Genomic DNA, 21,209 nt, shown 5'->3' with positions numbered 1-21,209 from the left:
ATTCTGCTTTATCAACATGTGTTTCAACAAGTTCTCTCCTTATCCAGACCTGCTTGTTAGGAGGCTGCCTCATTGGCTGAGCAGGCCTTCTAACCCACCTTGTTCCTCTCCTACACTGATTCTCCCTATGTCCAATGTTTTTACATTTAGTACAAGTAATTGGTAACCAGTCATATTCAACCAACATTGTCACATTCTACCCCATTTCATCCATGAATGTGATTTTCTGAGGAAATTGTTGATCATTCCCAACCTCTACCATCACTGTAGCAAAGCCTAATAAGGATTTGTCCAAGGTAAGGTCATCAACTCTGACAAAATTCCCTATTAGCGATGCCAATTTTTCCAGACATTTTGCTCCCTAGAATTTTAAATCCAATCCCATCAACTTCACCCAAATAGGAAATGTTTTTACTGAGACTTTGGTGATTTTAGTATTAGGTTCCGAAGGTCGAACAATCATCGGTTTACCATCAAACAAAAACATCCCCTTCTCTAGAACTAACTTCTTGTGCTCCAACGTCACAAACCTCACCACAAATAAACCATTTAGCATGAAAGCAATCTTAGAAATCTCATAGTCCCTCTATTCCCTCCGAAGGTAACCTTCCATGGCTCTCCATGGAGGGTTAGCTCCCATCACATACCCATAGATCGCAAATGACCAGTAATCTATCTCTTCCTGAACATCATCTAGAGTGAGTTTAAGCATATTACATGCCGTAGCATCTTCAGTAGGTCCAGTTTCAACAGATGATGATTTCACCTGATCATTCTCTTGATTATCAGTTTGATCCGCCGACCATTCTCCACTTCTATTACCACAGGCACAACCTCCGGTGTAGTTGCAAGTGTTGCCATAGGTTCTGATATAACTATTACAGCACTGCGTCACATCGCCGCAACCTCCGCCCGGATTTTGGCAATTTCCACCTCACGATCATCAGGTAAAATCGAATTATTACTATTAATATCTGAATTATTATTATTTATTTTTTTTTTTTTCTGTATTAATTGATTGCATATTATTATTACTACTGTGTTTAGATTGTGAAGATGTTGATGAATTAGGCTGAGTTGGTTTGATTGATTTGTTCTTCGCCATTGCAAAGAATCGCAAGAAGTTTCTCTCTCTAACTCATCTTTTTAAGATTTCATGAGAAGTTCCAAAAACTTGATAAGATAAAATTGATTTGGGGAATAAGATTAAGTTTGTATTGTGTCGTGGGAAGCAGTTATTTCCGTAGGATGCGCTACAGCCTGGTCACGTTTTAGTAAAATGGCCATAGTTTACTCGTTTCTTGTCTGTTACGGTCCTATGACCTACCGCTATGACCGTAAAAGGATAAGCTATCACTTAAAATTGGTTTCAACTCATTATCATGTCTATAACTCATGTTATGACCGTGACCCTTGTTGTAATTAGGTTCTAAACTTGTGGTTTTAAATTGGGTTTTATGTGTCTTGTTGATTATGCTTCTTAACCTTGGTTCTAATTCTTATGTGTGGTATGTTAGCACTTGTTTAACATTAGAACACTTTGTATAAGTCTTATTTACATGTTTATTTACAGTTTTGGATGTTTCACCCACGTATACCACGTTTGCTTTAAATCGTCATTAGAATCATGTTTGGTTGTGTTGGGTAAAATTGCCATGTATTGCATGCTATTATTTCTTGTTGGACTTGATGTCTAAGTTTCATTAGTGTATTCCATGTGTTGTCATCATAAGGTAGTGTCATTGTGCATAGCATACTAGCTTGACTTTAGGTTATGCAACTTTCATTGGCTATTATGCCAGATTTGGTATGACCACTCTCTTTTTTTTTTTGGGAAATGTAAGCTTATCATTAAGAATAATTAACCATGACCCTTACAACTTTTGTTAAGGTAAGCACTATACTTACCCTATTTCTTACATATCATTTCTACCCATAATGCCCATTCTTTTTACGCCACTTCCTTTGGCCGTTTTGATGGATTTGGTAGGCTCTTTCTTTTTCTGCCCCTTCCGTTTGCCGTTCTGTCGGATTCGAGATACTTGGCTTCCGTTATGTTGCATCGAGTCTTGGATATGAGACGTTTATCGCATGTCGAATCGAAAAATGTTTATCGCGAGAGTTTGAATCCGAATATACACTAGGACCGTATTATTATTGTCGTCCTAGCAGGACGATTGAGTATAGAGGATGCGAAATGTTTATCGCATGGGTTTGGGTACAAGTCTTGTTTATTCGATGTTTTTCATATACCATTTATCGTGAGAGTTATGTCTTAGATTATTTGGATGGTAAGAGTCTTTTGGTCCTATTGAGCACTAGGGGTGAGATGCAAGCCACCTAGTATTGCTATGATTGGCGGGACTGATGTTCCCATTCGTACATGATAGAGGTAGACCGGGCGTAGCCGGGCACCACTACTAGTATATATATAATCCGGATACCAAGGCACTTCAATGTAATTAAATAAATCTATACAAATTAATTATACTATATAGTTTTTAATCGATAGCGTTGTATGATAGACCTGACCAAGGGATTTCAATGTAAATATTATATAGTTTTAGTTGAAGTATAAATTTAAAGAACACCAGAATATGGTGATTTTCCTTAAAATAAACATGCCCCACTTGTGATATTAATTAGTATGGAAATTTCTCATGGTACCCCTTAATTTTGTCAGATTTCTCATGGTATCCCTGCTTTTAAGAAGGGTATTGCTTTTTCACATACGCCTTTTACTCTTTCACATACGTAGTTTACAATGATACCCTTGTCATTTCTTCATCCTTTTCCGCAATCATTTTTTTCTCCCTTGTCTCTAAAGTGTCTTAATAGTATTCTCATGGATGGTTGGAGTGTATCAACTAATAATGGGTGGCATAAAGGAGGGAGGATTTGGGTTCTTTGGAATCCTTCCATTTATCAGGTTGATTTTCTGGACTATTCTGCACAATGTATAAACATGAGGGTACTGGAAATTGCTACTAATAAGAAGTTTTGTCTGTCTATGGTGTATGGCTTTAATGATTTATGTGGCAGGCATGAGTTATGGGATCAATTGACTAGGTTTGCATCTATTGTTCATGGACCTTGGCTGGTGTGTGGGGATTTTAATACAGTCTTGGTACATTCAAAAAGACTGGGAGGTAGTAGTACAGATGCTGAAATTGAGGATTTCTATGCTTGTGTGGACAAGTGTGAATTATTTGATAGCCCTGCCATGGGGTCTTTGTTCACTTGGAACAACAAGCAAGATGCTACTACTAGGGTGTATAGTAGGCTGGATAGAGCTCTTATTAATAGAGAGTGGAGTATGGATATGGAAGAGATGTATGCTCACTTTTGCCTGAAGGAGATTTTGACCATACTCCTTGCATCATCAAGAGTAGAAACCAGCTTGCACAACACAAAAAGCCTTTCAAATATTACAATATGTGGGGAAAGGCTCCTATTTATCTTACTACCTAAGTGGCTGGTGGAATACTTATTATCAAGGCACAAAAATGTTCTGTTTAGTTTCTAAACTCAAATCCCTCAAGACAAAATTCAGAAATTATAACAAAGAGCACTTCTGTGATATTGAAAATAGTTCCTTGATGGCTTTGAAAAATCTGGAGTATATCCAAAGTCAGATTGTTCAACAACCAGGAGACAAGGATTGGATTGAAAAAGAAAAGCATGCTATCAAGGAGTATAAAGAGTTGAAGGAGGCTTGTGCTCATTTTCTCAGTCAAAAAGCTAAAGCCAGTTGGATCAAAGAAGGTGACAGTAATTCTAAGTAATTTCATGGTGTTATTAAGAGTCATTTTTTGATAAATCAAGTACTGGCTATCAAAGATGTGGATGGAGTGGAGCATGATGACCCTCAACATATTCAAGAGGCTTTTCTGAAATACTATAAAAGCTTATTAGGGGAATCAGTGTCTACTACTAAAGTGAATGTTAAAATTATAAGGAAGGGTGCTACTTGCAATGCTGCTCACTGTTCTGTGCTTCTCAAGCCTATCACTGATGAAGAAATTAAGGCAGCTATTTTTTCTATTCTTGAATATAAAACCTCTGGACCTGATGGCTACTCAAGTGCTTTTTATAAAGACTCTTGGAGTATTATTGGTGATGAGGTTTGTCAAGCTGTTAAGGATGTGTTTAGGTCTGGTAAGCTTTTTAGACAATTGAATACTACTGTTCTTACACTTATCCCAAAGTGTAAGGTTCCTACTCATGTCACTCAGTTTCGGCCTATTGCTTGTTGCAATGTACTCTACAAGTGTATCTCAAAACTAATTTGCAATAGGCTGGCTGAGGTGCTACCAGAGATTATTAGTCTGAACCAAGGGAGTTTCATCAAAGGTAGAAGTATAATTGAAAACATTTTGGAGTGTTAAGACCTTGTTAGGTTATATAATAGACAAGCTTGCTCCCCACATTGTATGTTTAAGATGGATTTGATGAAGGCCTATGATTCAGTGAGTTGGGAGTTTTTAAGAGATCTGCTGGCTGTTTTTCACTTCCCTAAGCAATTCAGAGATTTAGTAATGGATTGTGTGACAAGTGCTTCCTTTTTTATCTCCTTAAATGGGGAAACCTTTGGGTTCTTTCCTGGTAAGAGGGGCCTTAGACAAGGGGATCCCATGTCACCTCTTTTATTTACTTTGAGCATGGAGTACCTGAGTAGAATTCTGAAGTGTGCTACAGAGAAAATGCCTTTTCAGTATCATCCTCTTTGCAAATCAATTAAGTTGACACATTTAATGTTTGCTGATGATTTATTATTATTTTGTAAGATGAATGCACACTCTATAATGCTCTTGCTAAGGGCCTATTCTGCCTTTTCTGAAGCTTCTGGGCTTAAGATGAATGCTCAGAATTCTAGTGTGTCGTTCAATGGTGTCAATGCTCATCTCAAGAAAGATATTTTGTCCATCTCTGGGTTTATAGAAGGCACTCTGCCTTTTAAAAACCTTGGGGTGCCCATCACTGCAGGTAGGCTTAAGAAGAAGGATTGTGCATTGTTAATTGATAAGATAGTGGCTAGGATTAGAAGTTTAGGAGCTAAACAACTTTCTTATGCTGGAAGACTAGTCTTAGTTTCTTCTGTTCTTGCTACAATGCACAGTTATTGGGCTGCTATGTTTGTACTTCCAAAGAGTGTTCTTAAGAGAGTGGATGATATTTGTAGAAATTTCCTTTGAGAAGGCAGCTCTGAATATGGTAAAGCTCCTTGTGTTGCTTGGCATAAGGTGTGTGTGCCAAAACAGGAGGGGGTCTTGGTCTAAAACAATCTCAAGTTTGGAATATTGCATTGGTGGGCAAATTAGTTTGGTGGATAGTTGTGCAACCTGATAGGCTTTGGGTTCAATGGGTGAACCATGTGTATTTAAAAGGCTCACCTTGGCTTCAGTATAATCCTCCTTCAGATTGTTGTTGGTACTGGAGGAAAATTTGTAGTGTCAAGGATACTATAACTGGTGGTTTTGTTGAAGGTCAGTGGAGTCACAATTCTGGGATGTACACTGTGAAGGGTTGTTATCAATGGTGAAGGTTGAAGAGGGAGCTGGTGGATTGGTATAGGGCTATATGGAGTCCTGTAACTCTCCCAAAGCATAATTTCATTGCCTGGATTATTGCTCATCAGGCTCTGAAGTTGAAAGATAAGCTGGTACAGTATGGTGTTTGTGTAGATGATCTCTGTTGCATCTGTCAGATGCATCCTGAAACACATCAACACCTGTTTACTAATTGCAAATTCAGTCAAGAGCTGTTACTTATTGTAGGCAACTGGTTGGGTACTGATATTAGAGCAGACGGTTTCATACTCACCTTTGCTCGCAGAAGATGGAGTAAGCTAAGGAAGAGAGTCACTACATCAGCTGTTATTGCATGCTGGTACTTTATTTGGATGCAACGCAATGAAGCAAGACTACATCAATGCCTCACTAGACCCAGCATTATTGCAAGTCAAGTCCAAGAGGTCATTAGAAGTCGATTTAGTTGTTGTAAACCAGCTTGTATCTCCCAAAAAGAGGTACACTGGTTGTCTAAGGTGCAATTAGTGTAATATGTGCACTTAAATGTGTGACTTTTGTACTCAAAAAGATGTGATGTAATTTGCGATTATTAATGGAAAGCTTACATTTTAGCAAAAAAGAAAAAAAAAATCTCCCTTCCCTAATCCCCCTTCACCATTAAATCACCACCACCCATCTCCATTAACCACCACACACCTCCATTAACCACCATCTCGCCGGAAACCTGTTACTCCAGCTGATACCATTCCCTGCTCCGACCTCGCCAGCCACCCCTGCACCTATGTGAAAGAGTAAAAGGCGTAGCCGGGCACCACTACTAGTATATATATAATCCGAATACCAAGGCACTTCAATGTAATTAAATAAATCTATACAAATTAATTATACTATATATTTTTTAATCGATAGCGCTGTGTGATAGACCTGACCAAGGGACTTCAATGTAAATATTATATAGTTTTAGTTGAAGTATAAATTTAAAGAACACTAGAATATGGTGATTTTCCTTAAAATAAACATGCCCCACTTGTGATATTAATTAGTATGGAAATTTCTCATGGTACCCCTTAATTTTGTCAGATTTCTCATGGTATCCCTGCTTTTAAAAAGGGTATTGCTTTTTCACATACGCCTTTTACTCTTTCACATACGTAGTTTACAATTATACCCTTGTCATTTCTTCATCCTTTTCCGCAATCAATTTTTTTCTCCCTTCCCTAATCCCCCTTCAGCATTAAATCACCACCACCCATCTCCATTAACCACCACACACCTCCATTAACCACCATCTCGCCGGAAACCTGTTACTCCGGCCGATACCATTCCCTGCTCCAACCTCGGCCAGCCACCCCTGCACTGGGCTCCCCCCCCCCCCGCGACTGCCGCACTCCCCTCCCCTCCCCCTGCGATTCCGATTCCGGCGACCCTCCCTGACCCGACGACCCTCCCTTCCACCACCTCCCACTAACCCGACAACCCTCCTCCCCCAGCCCACCACCGGCTACCACCACCACCATTATTATTATTATTATTATTATTATTATTATTATTATTATTATTATTATTATTATTATTTTCTTTTAGTAAAATTACGAGGGAAATTATTATTATTATTATTACTTTTTTTTAGTAAAATTATAACTTTGAGTATTATTTTTTTTCTTGAGGGAAATTATTATTATTATTATTATTATTATTATTATTATTATTATTTGTAGAAAAGCTTGGATCTATATTTCATAAAGATAATCATGACATATAAGATCCCTGCCACTCTTTCCTACAAAGGAGACCAGGGAGGCCCCCTAAAAGAGAGAAAATAACCTACAGAAAAAACCTAAGACGAAGAGCCATACAAGCGTAATGTTACATCCTGCTTAATAACAATACAAAGAGAAACAGTTGAGGACTTAGTCCCCTTTAAAATTCTTGAATTCCGTTCCTTCCATAGGAAATGAAAAGAAGCCAACAAGCTTGCCCTTTGTTTGCCAGATCTGTAAGTAGAGGTAAAAGCTTGAATGATAGTGTCCAACGAGAAGCACAGAGGGAGGTGAACCCAATGAGCCACTTCAGCCCAGACTTGCCTTGAGTAAGCACAGTTAAAGAACAAATGACGCAAGTCTTCAGAACAACATTCACAGAGCACACATCTATTGACTAGGTGCAATCCTCGGGTAATCAGCTTAGCCACAGTAGGGAGACTATCAGTCATGACCATCAGACTAGTGAAAGAAAATTTAGGGTGACACCCTTTGCCATACACCATTGAATGCCAAGTTACAAGGGCTTGCCTGAGTCTAATCTGATCATAAACAGCAGTAGTATCATACCTTAGATGAGTAGTGAACCTCTCAAGCAACTGTAGAGCTTGGGAAGGTGAGCCAGCAAGTCCCAGAAGAAGGTCCTTCATCTTAACCACATTGTTCCAATACCAAGAGTTAGAAATGGTTTGCTTGGCAGTCCAAATGTTATGCCCTTTTAAAACATAAGTCTGTATCCATCTAGACCAGATAGAATGGGGTTTATTATGCAGTTTCCAGACCCATTTAATCATTTCCGTACAGTTCCAACTGAGGACTTCTTTAATGCCTATCCCCTCTAGTTTAGGGAGCATAGTAATTGCCATTTAAGAAAAACATGCCTTCTAGATCCATCAGAAATACCCCACAAAAAGTCCTTACAAATCTTGTTGATCTTCTTGACTACCACCTTAGGGATTAAAACACTTGCCCCCCAAAAATTGTTTAAGCCAAAAATTACTGAGTTAACAAGCAAAGTTTTACCTGCATAGCTCAAGGTTTTGTTTGCCCAATACATGACTTTTGCTTTAAGTTTATCAAGCAGGAGTTGATACATATCCTGAGTAATCCGTGCATTGAACAAAGGCAATCCCAAATATCTGAAGGGAAACTCACCACACTGAAACCAGTAGCAGTCAAAATAAGAGTTCTGATATCATCTGCAACTCCTCCAAAATAAAGATCAGTCTTGGCAGCGTTATTATTATTATTATTATTATTATTATTATTATTATTATTATTATTATTATTATTATTATTATTATTATTATTATTATTATTATTATTACTACTACTACTAGAACTTAGAAGGAGGTACTCTTTATTAAATACGAAAAACAATAATTAATAAAATGAAATTGAATATTTTCACAATGAATATGAAACGAAAATACAAATATAAATATAAATAATAAATGAGTATCTAAATATTTTTCTAAAATAATACGTGGTAGTACTAAACTAAACTATTACAAGTCGTCAAATTCAATAGGTGATGTCCCGTTGTTCGATTTGGTTGGTACTTGTTTTTGATAAAGAGTTAATCTATCTTAAATCTGACTCAGATATCGAACATTACCAAGCGAGTAAAGTGTTGGTAATGGACTCCTACTTCCAAGCCGTACCTAAAAAAATCATTAATATAGTATTGTAAGATGGTGTAACACAATTATAAAAACATTCAAGCATAAAAAAATAATTACGAAAACTTACCCGTACAAAATGTTTTGTGGCTCGAAGGCACACCATTGAGAAGATTCTTCTTGGACCACGTTCATCTACATTTGTTGCCTTCGTTGGTAAACAAGTCATACTCTGACGGCGTGACAAACCCACAAAATTGCCTTATAACGATTGGCAGCAACAAGTAATAACTCAGTGTCAAACCAATTTGGTCGAAGACATTGTCCCCTCCAAAAAGAAACTCTATCGCAAAGGGCAACAAAATTATTTACACCCGCAAAAATATCAGTGTAGAACTCCTTGTTACTCTCTAGCTCATCCAATAAATCACGTCTTACCTTTAGCCATTCATTTTCATCGCCATAAATATCTAAAGCTGTTGGAGCTTGTGTCCTCCACAGTTAGTGTGATAACGTATATAAATCTCTTATAGGTTCACAAGGGTATACTTTGTATTTTATCAGTTGATTAACGATTACATAATAACGGTTGGCTTGCTGGAAAGTTTGACGTTATTATCATACTGATGGCGGTGATCAACTGGTCCCTAAAAGTCACACCTAAAGGATGTGTTTGAGAGATGTGATTATGGAAATGTAATCACATTGATGCCTTACGTGACTAAAAGGTTAGTCCATGGTTTTGACTAAACAGTTAGTCAATGTGATGATGAGACGATTATGTAATTCAATTAAATAATATTAGCTGAGACGAATTAACTGTCAAATTCGTAAATTGAATATAAACTGTTATAGTTAATTAATGGTATATAATGTTAGCTTGAACGAATTAAGATGTTAATTCGTAATTAAACGTAATCGGTTATATTTAATTAGCTAATTATAAATATGCGATATTTATAGTTAAAGTATATATTATACGATATTGTCATAATAAATTATTACAGACCGGCATTAATAAATCGACTGCAAGTTGTTGTGTGTAGACTTATTAATACGGAATAAAATAAATGACAATTTATAATTAATACACATTATATATGTTTTAGCAGGATTTTCCTGAAAGGATCCGGCTTAATTATAGAGTAATTAGGGTACCTAGTTCTATAAGTTTGGAATAATATTATGAGTAAATAACAAAGAAGGACTAAGTATAAAAGATATCACTTGTATTAATTTAATAAGCTGAGCATAAACTCGTGTATGTAATTGAGTATACAGGAAATAGTAAGAGATAAATTAATTGATCACTAATGAATCACCCACCCCCCCCCCCCCCCCCCCTTTACAAATGCTCGATCATGCTATTTATAGTTCTACAAATATTAACGTTGTATTCAATCTCAACGTTCTTCTCAATAGTCGGAGTCATTACCGATTAATAGGGCACATTTCCTATTAATCCGGTTGACCCGTTCTTCTCTAACTGTTTTTAGCTTTTCCCCTTAATCACGTCTTGATTCATGGGAGTGATATAGTCTTGTGGTTAGACTTGGTCTTCCTTGAGAATAGGACGTGGTCATTTAGTTTTTATAACTGTATTTCTTGTTATTCTTCTTAATCCAAATTTGCTCGGGTGTCGTGCCAGGCTACTACTCTGTACTCACCATCGGGCTTTTCTTCCAGGATTTAGTTGCCTTCTTGCTATAATATTCTTCAATAGTTGAATAGTAGTCAGACTTGTCCGGTCCTAGGTTACTTTCGGACTAATAAGGTCAAAGTGGAGTCGAGACCGGAGTCGATCAGCAAACTGGGCCTAACAATTGCCCCTTGACATTTTACCCATGCTGGATCTGGCCAGGGGTGAGATGTCAACTTTACCGGGTTAAACAATAAGAAGAGTCATATTTATTCAGTGACTCTTAGACTCCTATTTACCGTTGAACACTGCAACGGCTAAGTGATGTCATCCGACAGTTTTGCAATTTCTAGGGTTTCCATGCCGTTATACATCTCTATAAATACGGTATTTGGGACGAGATTATTCTTCACCAATTTTCCTCCACTTTCTTTGCTAAATTTTCTTCTGAAATTCTCCCCTATTTCTCAGCAATCTTGTTCTGCTAATTTATACTTTTTCGATAATTTAACTTCATCACAATAAATCAAACAATAAAAGATATGGAAGCCAAAAAACGTCCTTCATCCGTAAAACTGCTGCTGCTGCTGAGCTCGAACCACGGATGTTCGGGAGGAAGAGGTGATGGAAGTTGATCCTCCCGCTCGTCTTTGTGGCTTTTAAGTACCAGGACTCGTGTTCACCGCCCTTCAATCTTTGGATCCTTACTTTCCGAGGAGAACTTGTTGAAAACAAATTATGACAAGATATTAAGGGAGAAGAAAATAATTCGAGTCGACCGAGGTATAGATCCTGAATCTTGTCGATCAGAGCTAATCGGGTGTCACCTGGTTGGTTTTGTATTTTTGAATGGGCGTTCAAAGCGGTTTGTAAGTTACCTTTTACCCCTTTAATGATTGATACCATTCGTGCAATGGAAGTATCACCTTTTCAGATTATGCCAATGGTTTGGAAACTTATCCATTCTGTTGAAAATTTGTGTGCTAAGCACAATCTCACAATTACCCTTAATGATATCAAGGCAATTTATCATATGAAAAATCCAGTTAATGGTCGTTTTAATTTGAGAATTAAATCGAAAATGTCTCCATTAATTACTAACCTGGACTCTGGAGATGATAAAAGTTGGGCAAAGACTTTCTGTTTGTGACCGAGACTTTCGGATCGGCTTTGATTATCTCGAGATATCCTCCTTGGAGAGTGGTAGGTTCCCTGTACTCTTATTTTGCAATATATATTACATGAAATTAATAGATTTTGATTTTCACATGTGTAATTTTGACGGTTTTGCAGCTCCCGATTGGAGCTTTGATCCTCTTGATGAGGAAGTCTGTTTCAGGATAGAGGCTTTCCTTGCTATTCCCGAGGAGGAGAGGACATGGTCAGCTAGTTTGGGCAGGGAATTGTTGCCCCGGTATATGAAGACCAAGCCGATCGGGGTCGAGTACCCAAAGGCAAGCCTAGCTCTACCGCTCTTTCGTACGTCTTCTATATGTCTTTATGTTAATGTTATCTTCTTGTCATTTCTCGTCCGATACTTACGTATATTCTTTATGTATATAGTATTTAGGTCTTCTGCTAGGTTGGCCAGCTTTTCTGCAAAGGATTTAAAGGTCGGGGTGGCTAGGATTGCTTTGAACAGTCCAAGAGCCAGGAGGCTAGTGGGAGTGACAAAACGCTTGATATCCTGGTTTCGATATCCGGCCTTCTCAAGATCCACCAGGATAGTGTCACCAGAGGTCGTCCAGGCTCCAAAAAGGAAGGAAGATGTTATCCTCGAAGAGGAGGAGGGGGAGAAGGAGCCTATCCAGGCTCGGCCAATCGGGAGTATAAGGCAAGTGTCTCGCTAGGATTGATGACATGGATGATGCCCGGCACGAGATAAATGAGTTTTTCGCAAAAATGAGCGGCCAGCTCTTGTCGCTAGTACCCTTGAGTCGTCTACCGCAGTGGTTTCTATTCGACTTCTCTTGTAACAAAGGTGCTGAACTTGCTTCCCAGGCTAAGGAGGTTAGTTGTAAAGGGATATTTTTAATTGTTCATGTGCTTTTTGTTTTGCCTTGTACTTGGTTGATTGATTTTATATATATGTAGGGATTGGATGCCGGGTTGGCTCGCTTGTCGGCTCGGGGATGCCAGGCCAGGGTTACTAGTTTGGAGGAAAACTGGATAACCTTAACCGTGACCTGCATACATCCAGGAGTAATGAGGTAGTACTTCAATCCCAGTGGGGCACTAGAGAGGCAACTAGGGCTGCTATAGTTTGTGAGGTGGCCGCAAAAATGCCGAGAAGGTTGTCAGGCAAGAGTTGAGGCCGAGAAGCAGGCAATGCAAGATCGGTTGAGAAAAAATGAGGAGCTTCTTCTTTGAAAAGGAATTGGTGGAGGCGCGGTTGGGATCTTTGCTCGGACTTCTTCGGGAAAGGTCGGGTTGATGCTATGAGGGATCCGGAATCTGACCGGGCTAATTGGGATCCGGACCGGGATGAGACAAAGCATTGGACGCTCGTATCCCGATTTGGCCAATATGGGTCAAGAAGAAGAAGTGGATTCTCCTCCTTCCAAGGCAAAATCTAACGACCAGGAAATGGTGGATGGTTGTGAGTCGATTCATCGCTCAAAAATAACTTAGATTTTTCTTTTAGGTTTTGGTCTATCCAGGGGGAATGTCCCTGGAATGAATATTTAGAAATTTTTATTATTATTATTTTTTTTTTTTTGCCCATCCAGAGGGGATGTTCCTGGAATGGATGATTATTAGGTGTGTGGTAGGGCCGACTATTTTGAATGAATAAATATTTGGTCTTTGTTTGTTTCTTTTTGTGTTTTGACAAGGTACTTTTGTAATGTCGGATGTGTCTTTGGATCGGTTATCCGATTGGATCGGGCGATTTTGTCTTTGGATCGCGATTTAATATATATATATATATATATTTATATATATATATATATATATATATATATATATATATATATATATATATATATATATATATATATTTTGTTTGTTATGGGTGGGGTTGTTTGTGCCTCGGGAGGGCTTATGTCCCCCGCCTGTCTGGGAGGGCTTATGACCCATTTATGTTATACAAATCAGGAAGGAGTTTTCCAGTTTTGTATGTTTAAGTGGAGCTCAGTATTTAAAGGCCTGTTTTGCAACTGAAAATTGGATATCAGTTGGATATTGATGGGGATGGCCCCCAATATTTAAGATTTGTTTTAAATAAAATGCAGTATGTAAAACAAGTATTGAAGATTCTACTTGGTAAAAGTAAACATGAGAACATCGATAAGTACTTGGGCACATAATTTGAAGAAATCATATACGACATTTATTCATATAATGGCAAGTATCATACATGTAGTTTCATATCAAGCCAGGCAAGAAATGTCAAGGTGAAAAATTATACCTGGATTGAGAGATATATTTTATATGTGAAATAGTTTTAAATGTGCAATATTCCAAGCTCTTGGGATCATTTCGCCGTCCAGGGTTTGTAATCTATAAGCTCCCTGGCCGACTATTGAATCAATCCGGTAGGGACCTTCCGTGTTGGGGCCAATTTGCCAAAGCATTCTTTTGTTTTGTGTTTTGAAAGACTTTCCGAGGACAAGGTCTCCTACCCCGAATACCCGGCTTTTGAGTCTTGTTGTAGCTTTTCGCAACCCTTTGCCGATATGTTGTTAATCGATCTTTGGCCGCATCTCTTAGTTCTTCCGTTAGGTCCAGTGTCCTCCATTAGGGGTATATTGCTGGTTATTGTGTTCATGTCGTATCTGGTGATGGAATTTTTACCTCGGCCGGGATTACCGCTTCACATCCATAGACTAAGGAGTAAGGGGTCCGTCTGTGGAATTTTTAGGTGTGGTTCGTCGGCCCCAGAGGACCAGGGGGAAGCTCTTCACCCATCCGCCTTTTCTTCTTTCCACTTCTTCTTTATGCGGTGATTACCACTTTATTATTGGATTCTCGCCTGACCGTTGGCTTTTGGATATCCTGGTGTGGATGTTACTAGGTTGATGTTCCATTGAGCATGAAGGTTCTTGTTCTTTTTCCCACGAATTGCGTGCCATTGTCGCATACTATTTCAGAGGGGATGCCACATCTACATATGATGTTGTGTTTGATGAATGCTATGACATCCTTCTCCTTAACTTGCCTGTATGATTCAGCTTCTATCCATTTGGAGAAGTAATCAGTCATTGCTAGCATGAAAACTTTCTGTCCGGGTGCTTGAGGTAGTTTTCCTACTATGTCCATGCCCCATTTCATAAACGGCCAGGGCGCGGATATGGAATGTAGTTCTTCAGATGGTTGATGGATATATGGTCCATGAATCTGACAAGCTTTACATTTAGAGCTGAATTCCAGGCAATCGGCTCTCAGGGTGGGCCAATAATAACCTGTTCTGAGTACTTTGCTTGCCAGGCTTCTTCCACCTTTATGATTTCCACAGTGTCCTTCATGGATTTCTGATAATGTCTGTTCAGCTTCTTGTGGTTCCAGGCATCCGAGGTACGGCCCGACTGCGATTTCTTAAAAAGCACGTTGTCAATAATAGTGTACGAAGCAGCTTTTATTTTTAGTGCTCTGGCATCTTGCTTATTTAGGGGAAGGATTCCTTGTTGTAGCCAGTCATAGTAGGGTTTGGTCCAAGAATTGGTAATATAAATTGGGAAACTCTCATCTTGTTTATTTATTGCAGGTTCTAGTAAATGTACGATGGGTATTTTGTCGAAGTCTAGGGGACTGAAGTTAGATCCTAGGCCGGCTAAAGCATCGGCCTGGGTATTCAAATCCCTGGGAATTTGGTCAATATTGAAATTTCGAAATTTTCCTTTTAAAATTTGAACAACATCCAGATAAAGCATCATTTTGGAGTCTTTTGCAGTATATATCCCATTTACTTGGTTGGAGATAAGAAGGGAATCAGTACGTACCTTTAGGTTTTGCACACCAAGGTCAATACATACCTTTAATCCGGCTATTAGGGCTTCATATTCGGCCTCATTGTTGGTAGCCTCAAATGCACAGACTTATAGCCCTGTACTATCTTATCCCCCCGTGGCGATTTTAGTACTAACCCCGATCCTGTGCCCCTCATGTTGGCTGCACCATCGACGAATAGGATCCATTCTAGGTCTGTTTGGTCGCTGGTCAGTTTATTCACTTCTTTTATTAGGTCGGGTTCTAGGGTCGGACTAAAATCAGCCACAAAGTCTGCTAATGCTTGTGACTTAATTGCTGTCCTTGGTTCAAATGTTATATTGTATGTGCTCAGCTGGACTGACCATTTGCACATTCGTCCAGGACAATTCGGCTTCCTAAGTACGGACTTGATAGGAAGATTGGTTCGACTATTATAGGGTGGGTTTAAAAGTATGGTCTTAATTTTGTGCAACTCATAATTAAAGCTAAAACATATTTTTCAAGCAGGCCATACCGATCTCTCGCATCTAGTAGGCTCTTACTTACATAATAGATGTGGTGTCTTGTTGTCCGTCCGCTTCTTTTACCAAGACCGCACCGTGTTAGATTTTTGTGGATCGAGGTATATTGTCGGGGTTCATCTTTGATTGGTTTTGCCAAAGCAAGGGAGGAGAGGATAGATATATCTTTAGGTCTTGAAGGCGGCCCGATGATCGGGGGTCCATTGAAAGTCCTTGTTCTTTCTTAGCAGGTTATAGAATGATTTGCACCTCTCTGATGATCTTGAAATGAACTGTTTAGGGCCGCTATTCTTCCATCGACTTTTGTATGTCTTTGACCGTCTTTGGTGGTTCTAGCTCGAGGATAGCTTTGATCTGTTAGGGGCTAGCTTCTATTCCTCTTTTTGTCACCATATAGCCCAGGAATTTGCCTGCCGAGACTCCAAAGTGGCATTTTTGTGGGTTGAACTTCATATTGAATTTCTCCAAAGATTTGAAAGGCTACTTCCGGGTCTTTGACGTGGTCTTCCGCTTTTTTGACTTGACTAACATGTCATCTATATAGACTTCCATGGTGTCTCCTATATGGTCTTTGAACATCATGTTGACTAGCCTTTGGTAGGTTGCACCTGCATTTTTTAATCCAAAGGGCATAGCATTATAACAATATATACCTCTTTCAGTGATGAAAGCCGTGCTTTCCGATCTCTGGGTGCATTTTTATCTCGATTGAATCCCTGGAGGCATCCATGAATGTTAACATTTCGTGGCTGCTGTAGTGGCATCTACCATTGCATCGATGTGTGGCGGGGAAATGGATCTTTTGGGCAGGCTTTGTTTAAGTCGGTGTAGTCTACACGGACTCTCCATTTGCCATTTTTCTTTTGCACGACTACTACGTTTGCAAGCCGTCGGGGTACATTACTTCCCGATCATTCCCATGTCCGAGCTTGTCAACTTCTTGGTTGATGATTTCATGCCTCTCTCGCAGCGAATTTTCTTCTCTTTTGCAAGACGGGCTTAAAGGATTTGTCAATATTCAACTTATGAGTAATAACATCAACATCTATACCAGTCATATCAAAATGTGACCAAGCAAAACAAGACATTTTAGTTTTGAGAAAGCGACAGATTTGGTCCGATTGAGTCGGGTGCATCCGACCCTACAAGTACTTTCTGTCGGGGAATTCGGGTCTAATATGACCTCTCCGTTTCCATCCGTGATTGTGCTACATATTCTTTCCCGACAGGTGCCTTTAATTGCTATGCAAGGGACTTACCGACTTTGAGGGTTTCAAAGCGAGTGTAACATTTCCGATCCTCTGTTCTCCTCTCGATGGTGGTTATCCCCCATTCGTTGGAATTTTCACACATTGATGGTATGTTGATGGGATTGCTTTGACATTGTGGATCCATGGTCCGCCCAGGATTACATTATACGAGGATAGGCAATCCATTACTCCAAATCTTTCATATGAAGCCACGCCTTCCAGCCGATCTCTCCCAAGGTGTTCTTTGTTTCTCCTCTCGATGGTGGTTATCCCCATTCTCGTTGGAATTTTCACACATTGATGGTATGTTGATGGGATTGCTTTGACATTGTGGATCCATGGTCTGCCAGGATTACATTATACGAGGATAGGCAATCCATTACTCCAAATCTTTCATATGAAGCCACGCCTTCCACATAGGTTTGGTGATCTCTCCCAAGGTGTTCTTTGTTTCTCCACCTGAATCCAACCAGGACGCTGGATTTCTTGATGATCTTTCCTTCGTCTATCTTCATAGCTTTAAGGACGTCAAGCATCACCAGGTTGATTGAATTGCCTCCGTCTATCAGGATTCTTGATACCTTTGTTGTGCCAATTTGCATGGTGATTACCAGTTTGTCATGGTGTAGATCGATATTCCTTGCGGTCCGAGTCATCAAAGGTAATAGCGGGCAATGACTTGGGCCTGGAAGGAGGTTGAAGTCTGGATTCCCTGGATATTCTTTTGGCGGTGAGATGGTCGGACCACAGATTTCGATCCTCCATTTATGAATTTGATTTCATAGATGGGGGAGGAGGAGGAGGGTCTCTCGCCGTTTCTGGATCTCTCTTGTTTTGTCCTTCATCTTTGTTCTTTGGTGCTTTGGATTAAATCCTTCAAGAAGCCTTTCTTTAGGAGATATGCCACCTGTTTCCGAGTGGATGCATTCTTCGTGGTGTGCCCGATGTCCTGGTGGAAGTCACACCATCTCGTTGGGTCTTTCCGGGATTGTCGATTTCTTGGGCCATCCGACCGTATCTCCCAGGCTTTCGACGTTTAATTAATCCTGCAATATTAATAGAGAAGTTATATTCAGGAATAGTTGGTAAGCTAGAAAGGTTACCTTTGTGTTCTTGTGCCATGTTGACTTCAGATCTTTCGGGCCTGGAATAGGGTCCGATCTGGGGTTGCCTCCTTTCGGTAGGAGCTTTTCTGTTAGTGTGTCCATAGACTTGCTTTCCGCCGGATGAGTTCGTTCTAAAGTTGAGATCTTCTTCTAATCTGACATGCTCTAAGGCGATGGTGAAACAGTGGCAAAGGTTGGGCATGCTTTCTTGGTCGGTCCGCATAGATGTCACTTTGTCAGCGGGACCCCTTGCTCGAAGGCTTCCACCATTGTTTCTTCATCACACGGGAATGACCACCTTTTCTTTGACAAATCGGCCGAGAAATTCTTTGAGAGATTCATCGGAAGTTGCTTTACCCGAACTGAAGCAGTTCTTTGGGTCTCTTAGCCATATCTCTGCTGCTAACGAATTGTTGATTGAAGGCATTGATTAATTCTGCAAAATTCTTGATACCTCCATTTGGGAGATTGATGAACCACCGTAATCTTTGCTCCGGTCGGGGGTTGTACCAAAGCCCTTGCACATGCGGACTTGCCGAGTTCACGGGTATTGAGGCACCAACATTTTTGTTTGAATATGGCAACATGATTTTGTGAATCGAGGTTCCATCATAAGTTCTCATGGATGGAACAAGTAAATTTCTTGGGAGATCAATCTTTGCAATTTCATCCGCAAAGGGTGAATCGCAAAGTCTGTCAACTTCTACTTGACCCAGTGGTCCGGCACTCCGGTATATTTTCTATTTTGTTGTGGAGTTTTTGGATTTCCTGAAGCATAGCCATCATTATTGCTGCTTCAGTTTTATTTGTTTCATCATTGGGAATGGTTGGGGTACCGGATAATGTATCCTTCTCCGGGGTTCCAAAATTAGAAAAGTCAATGTTTTTGATAATGGATGAGAATGGGGTTCTGGTTCGAATCGGTCTTGGAGCCCAAAGCCTGATTTTCCAATTTTTTCCTCAAGGCTAGACTCGATTCCTTGACCTATTGATTTTGATTTCGCTTGGGCTGCCTTCTCTTGGATTGTTTCCAATTCTTTGATCTTGGCCAGGGCAGCCGCTAATTGTTGTTCTGCGGTGAGTTCCACCATTTTTGTGTGTGAATATTAAATGAAAAATGATAAAGGGAATTTTATTGGTTGAAGAACTAGATGCCCCACGGTGGGCGCCAATTGTTTTAGCAGGATTTTCCTGAAAGGATCCGGCTTAATTATAGAGTAATTAGGGTACCTAGTTCTATAAGTTTGGAATAATATTATGAGTAAATAACAAAGAAGGACTAAGTATAAAAGATATCACTTGTATTAATTTAATAAGCTGAGCATAAACTCGTGTATGTAATTGAGTATACAGGAAATAGTAAGAGATAAATTAATTGATCACTAATGAATCACCCCCCCCCCCCCCCTTACAAATGCTCGATCATGCTATTTATAGTTCTACAAATATTAACGTTGTATTCAATCTCAACGTTCTTCTCAATAGTCGGAGCTGTTACCTGATTAATAGGGCACATTTCCTATTAATCCGGTTGACTCGTTCTTCTCTAACTGTTTTTAGCTTTTCCCCTTAATCACGTCTTGATTCATGGGAGTGATATAGTCTTGTGGTTAGACTTGGTCTTCCTTGAGAATAGGACGTGGTCATTTAGTTTGTATAACTGTATTTCTTGTTATTCTTCTTAATCCAGCTGCTCGGGTGTCGTGCCAGGCTACTCTGTACTCACCATCAGGCTTTTCTTCCAGGATTTAGTTGCCTTCTTGCTATAATATTCTTCAATAGTTGAATAGTAGTCAGACTTGTCCGGTCCTAGGTTACTTCAGTCAGACTAATAAGGTCAGGCCATGCTGGAGTCAGACCAGGCTAAACTGGGCCTAACAATATACATTAGAATAACTACCAAAAATAAGGAGATTTTTCTCTCCTTATTTGAGGAGTCACTCGGTCAAAGAAAAAGAGAGAAAAAAAATATCTCTCCTTTTTCTCTCCCTTTTTCGGTTATAATAGGGTAGAAGGGAGATCATTTTGTTACTACTCTTTTAACCTAATTTTGACCTAATATTCTCTCATCAAACAAAACACAAAAAAAAAACCCTAAATTAATTAGTAAATTTGGGGATCTCATTCTAGCAATTTGAGGGGCATTTCTCGGAGCATCTTGGGTGCAACAATTAGGAGAATATCATTTTAATATTGTTCTTAGGCCTAATTTGCTAGGACCAAAGGTTGATTCTTAATCTTTTCTATTTTGTTTATGCAATTTCATTTATGACTAGTATTCATAATCATAATTTCGTTATAATCCTTATAATCTTAAAGGAAGTATACCGATATTTCCTACAAAAGCAATACAGCGGTACCCGCAATTTCCATCACCTATGACATTCACCCAGTCCATTATCCAACTTACCGTGATAACACATAAATCTTCCGGCCACTGGAATGGTGTACTACTCTTTGTAGGAAGCTCCTTTTCCTTTGCGACCGAACCATTACTTCTCCCTCTTTTACGACCCTTTTTAGGAAACTCCTTTTCCTTTCCGACTGAGTTTGTTGATTTCCCTCTTTCAGAGCTCTCAGTGGGAAACTCTTTTTCAACGTATTCCCATTGTGATGGTGTTCTTGACACCGAGGTCTTTTTTGGGCGCCCTCTTGTCTTTTTAACTTCAGGGTCAACAATGTTAGGAGGATGCAACATATTCTCTATGTATTCGGAAATTTTTTTCACCGATTTGTGCACCACCCTTTATCACTTCATCAACTAGTTTGCGTAACCTATTTTCCTCCTCAACCTTTATTTTGACAACACCTTCTCCAACAACTGTCTTTATATCTAAAGTTTTCCAAAATT

At 39.4% G+C, this 21,209-nt stretch overlaps 2 protein-coding genes across 2 annotated transcripts; both read left to right on the top strand.

Annotated features, from left to right (window-relative positions):
- The first annotated feature begins 2,965 nt into the window (after positions 1–2,965).
- On the top strand, positions 2,966–4,388 carry LOC141655416 (uncharacterized). Its single transcript, XM_074462497.1, has 3 exons — positions 2,966–3,333; positions 3,554–3,771; positions 3,826–4,388. Exons 1-3 carry the CDS (start codon positions 2,966–2,968, stop codon positions 4,386–4,388), a joined length of 1,149 nt encoding a protein of 382 aa, XP_074318598.1.
- An 823-nt stretch (positions 4,389–5,211) lies between these two features.
- LOC141655415 (uncharacterized) lies at positions 5,212–6,061 on the top strand. The gene is made up of 2 exons (XM_074462496.1): positions 5,212–5,243; positions 5,545–6,061. Exons 1-2 carry the CDS (start codon positions 5,212–5,214, stop codon positions 6,059–6,061), a joined length of 549 nt encoding a protein of 182 aa, XP_074318597.1.
- The last annotated feature ends 15,148 nt before the right edge of the window (positions 6,062–21,209 follow it).

Source organism: Silene latifolia, chromosome 5 (genome assembly GCF_048544455.1).
Source record: "Silene latifolia isolate original U9 population chromosome 5, ASM4854445v1, whole genome shotgun sequence".
NCBI classification, from domain to species: Eukaryota; Viridiplantae; Streptophyta; class Magnoliopsida; order Caryophyllales; family Caryophyllaceae; genus Silene; species Silene latifolia.
The sequence above is the reverse complement of the archived record's forward strand: the minus strand, read 5'-3'. Positions and strand labels throughout refer to the sequence as shown.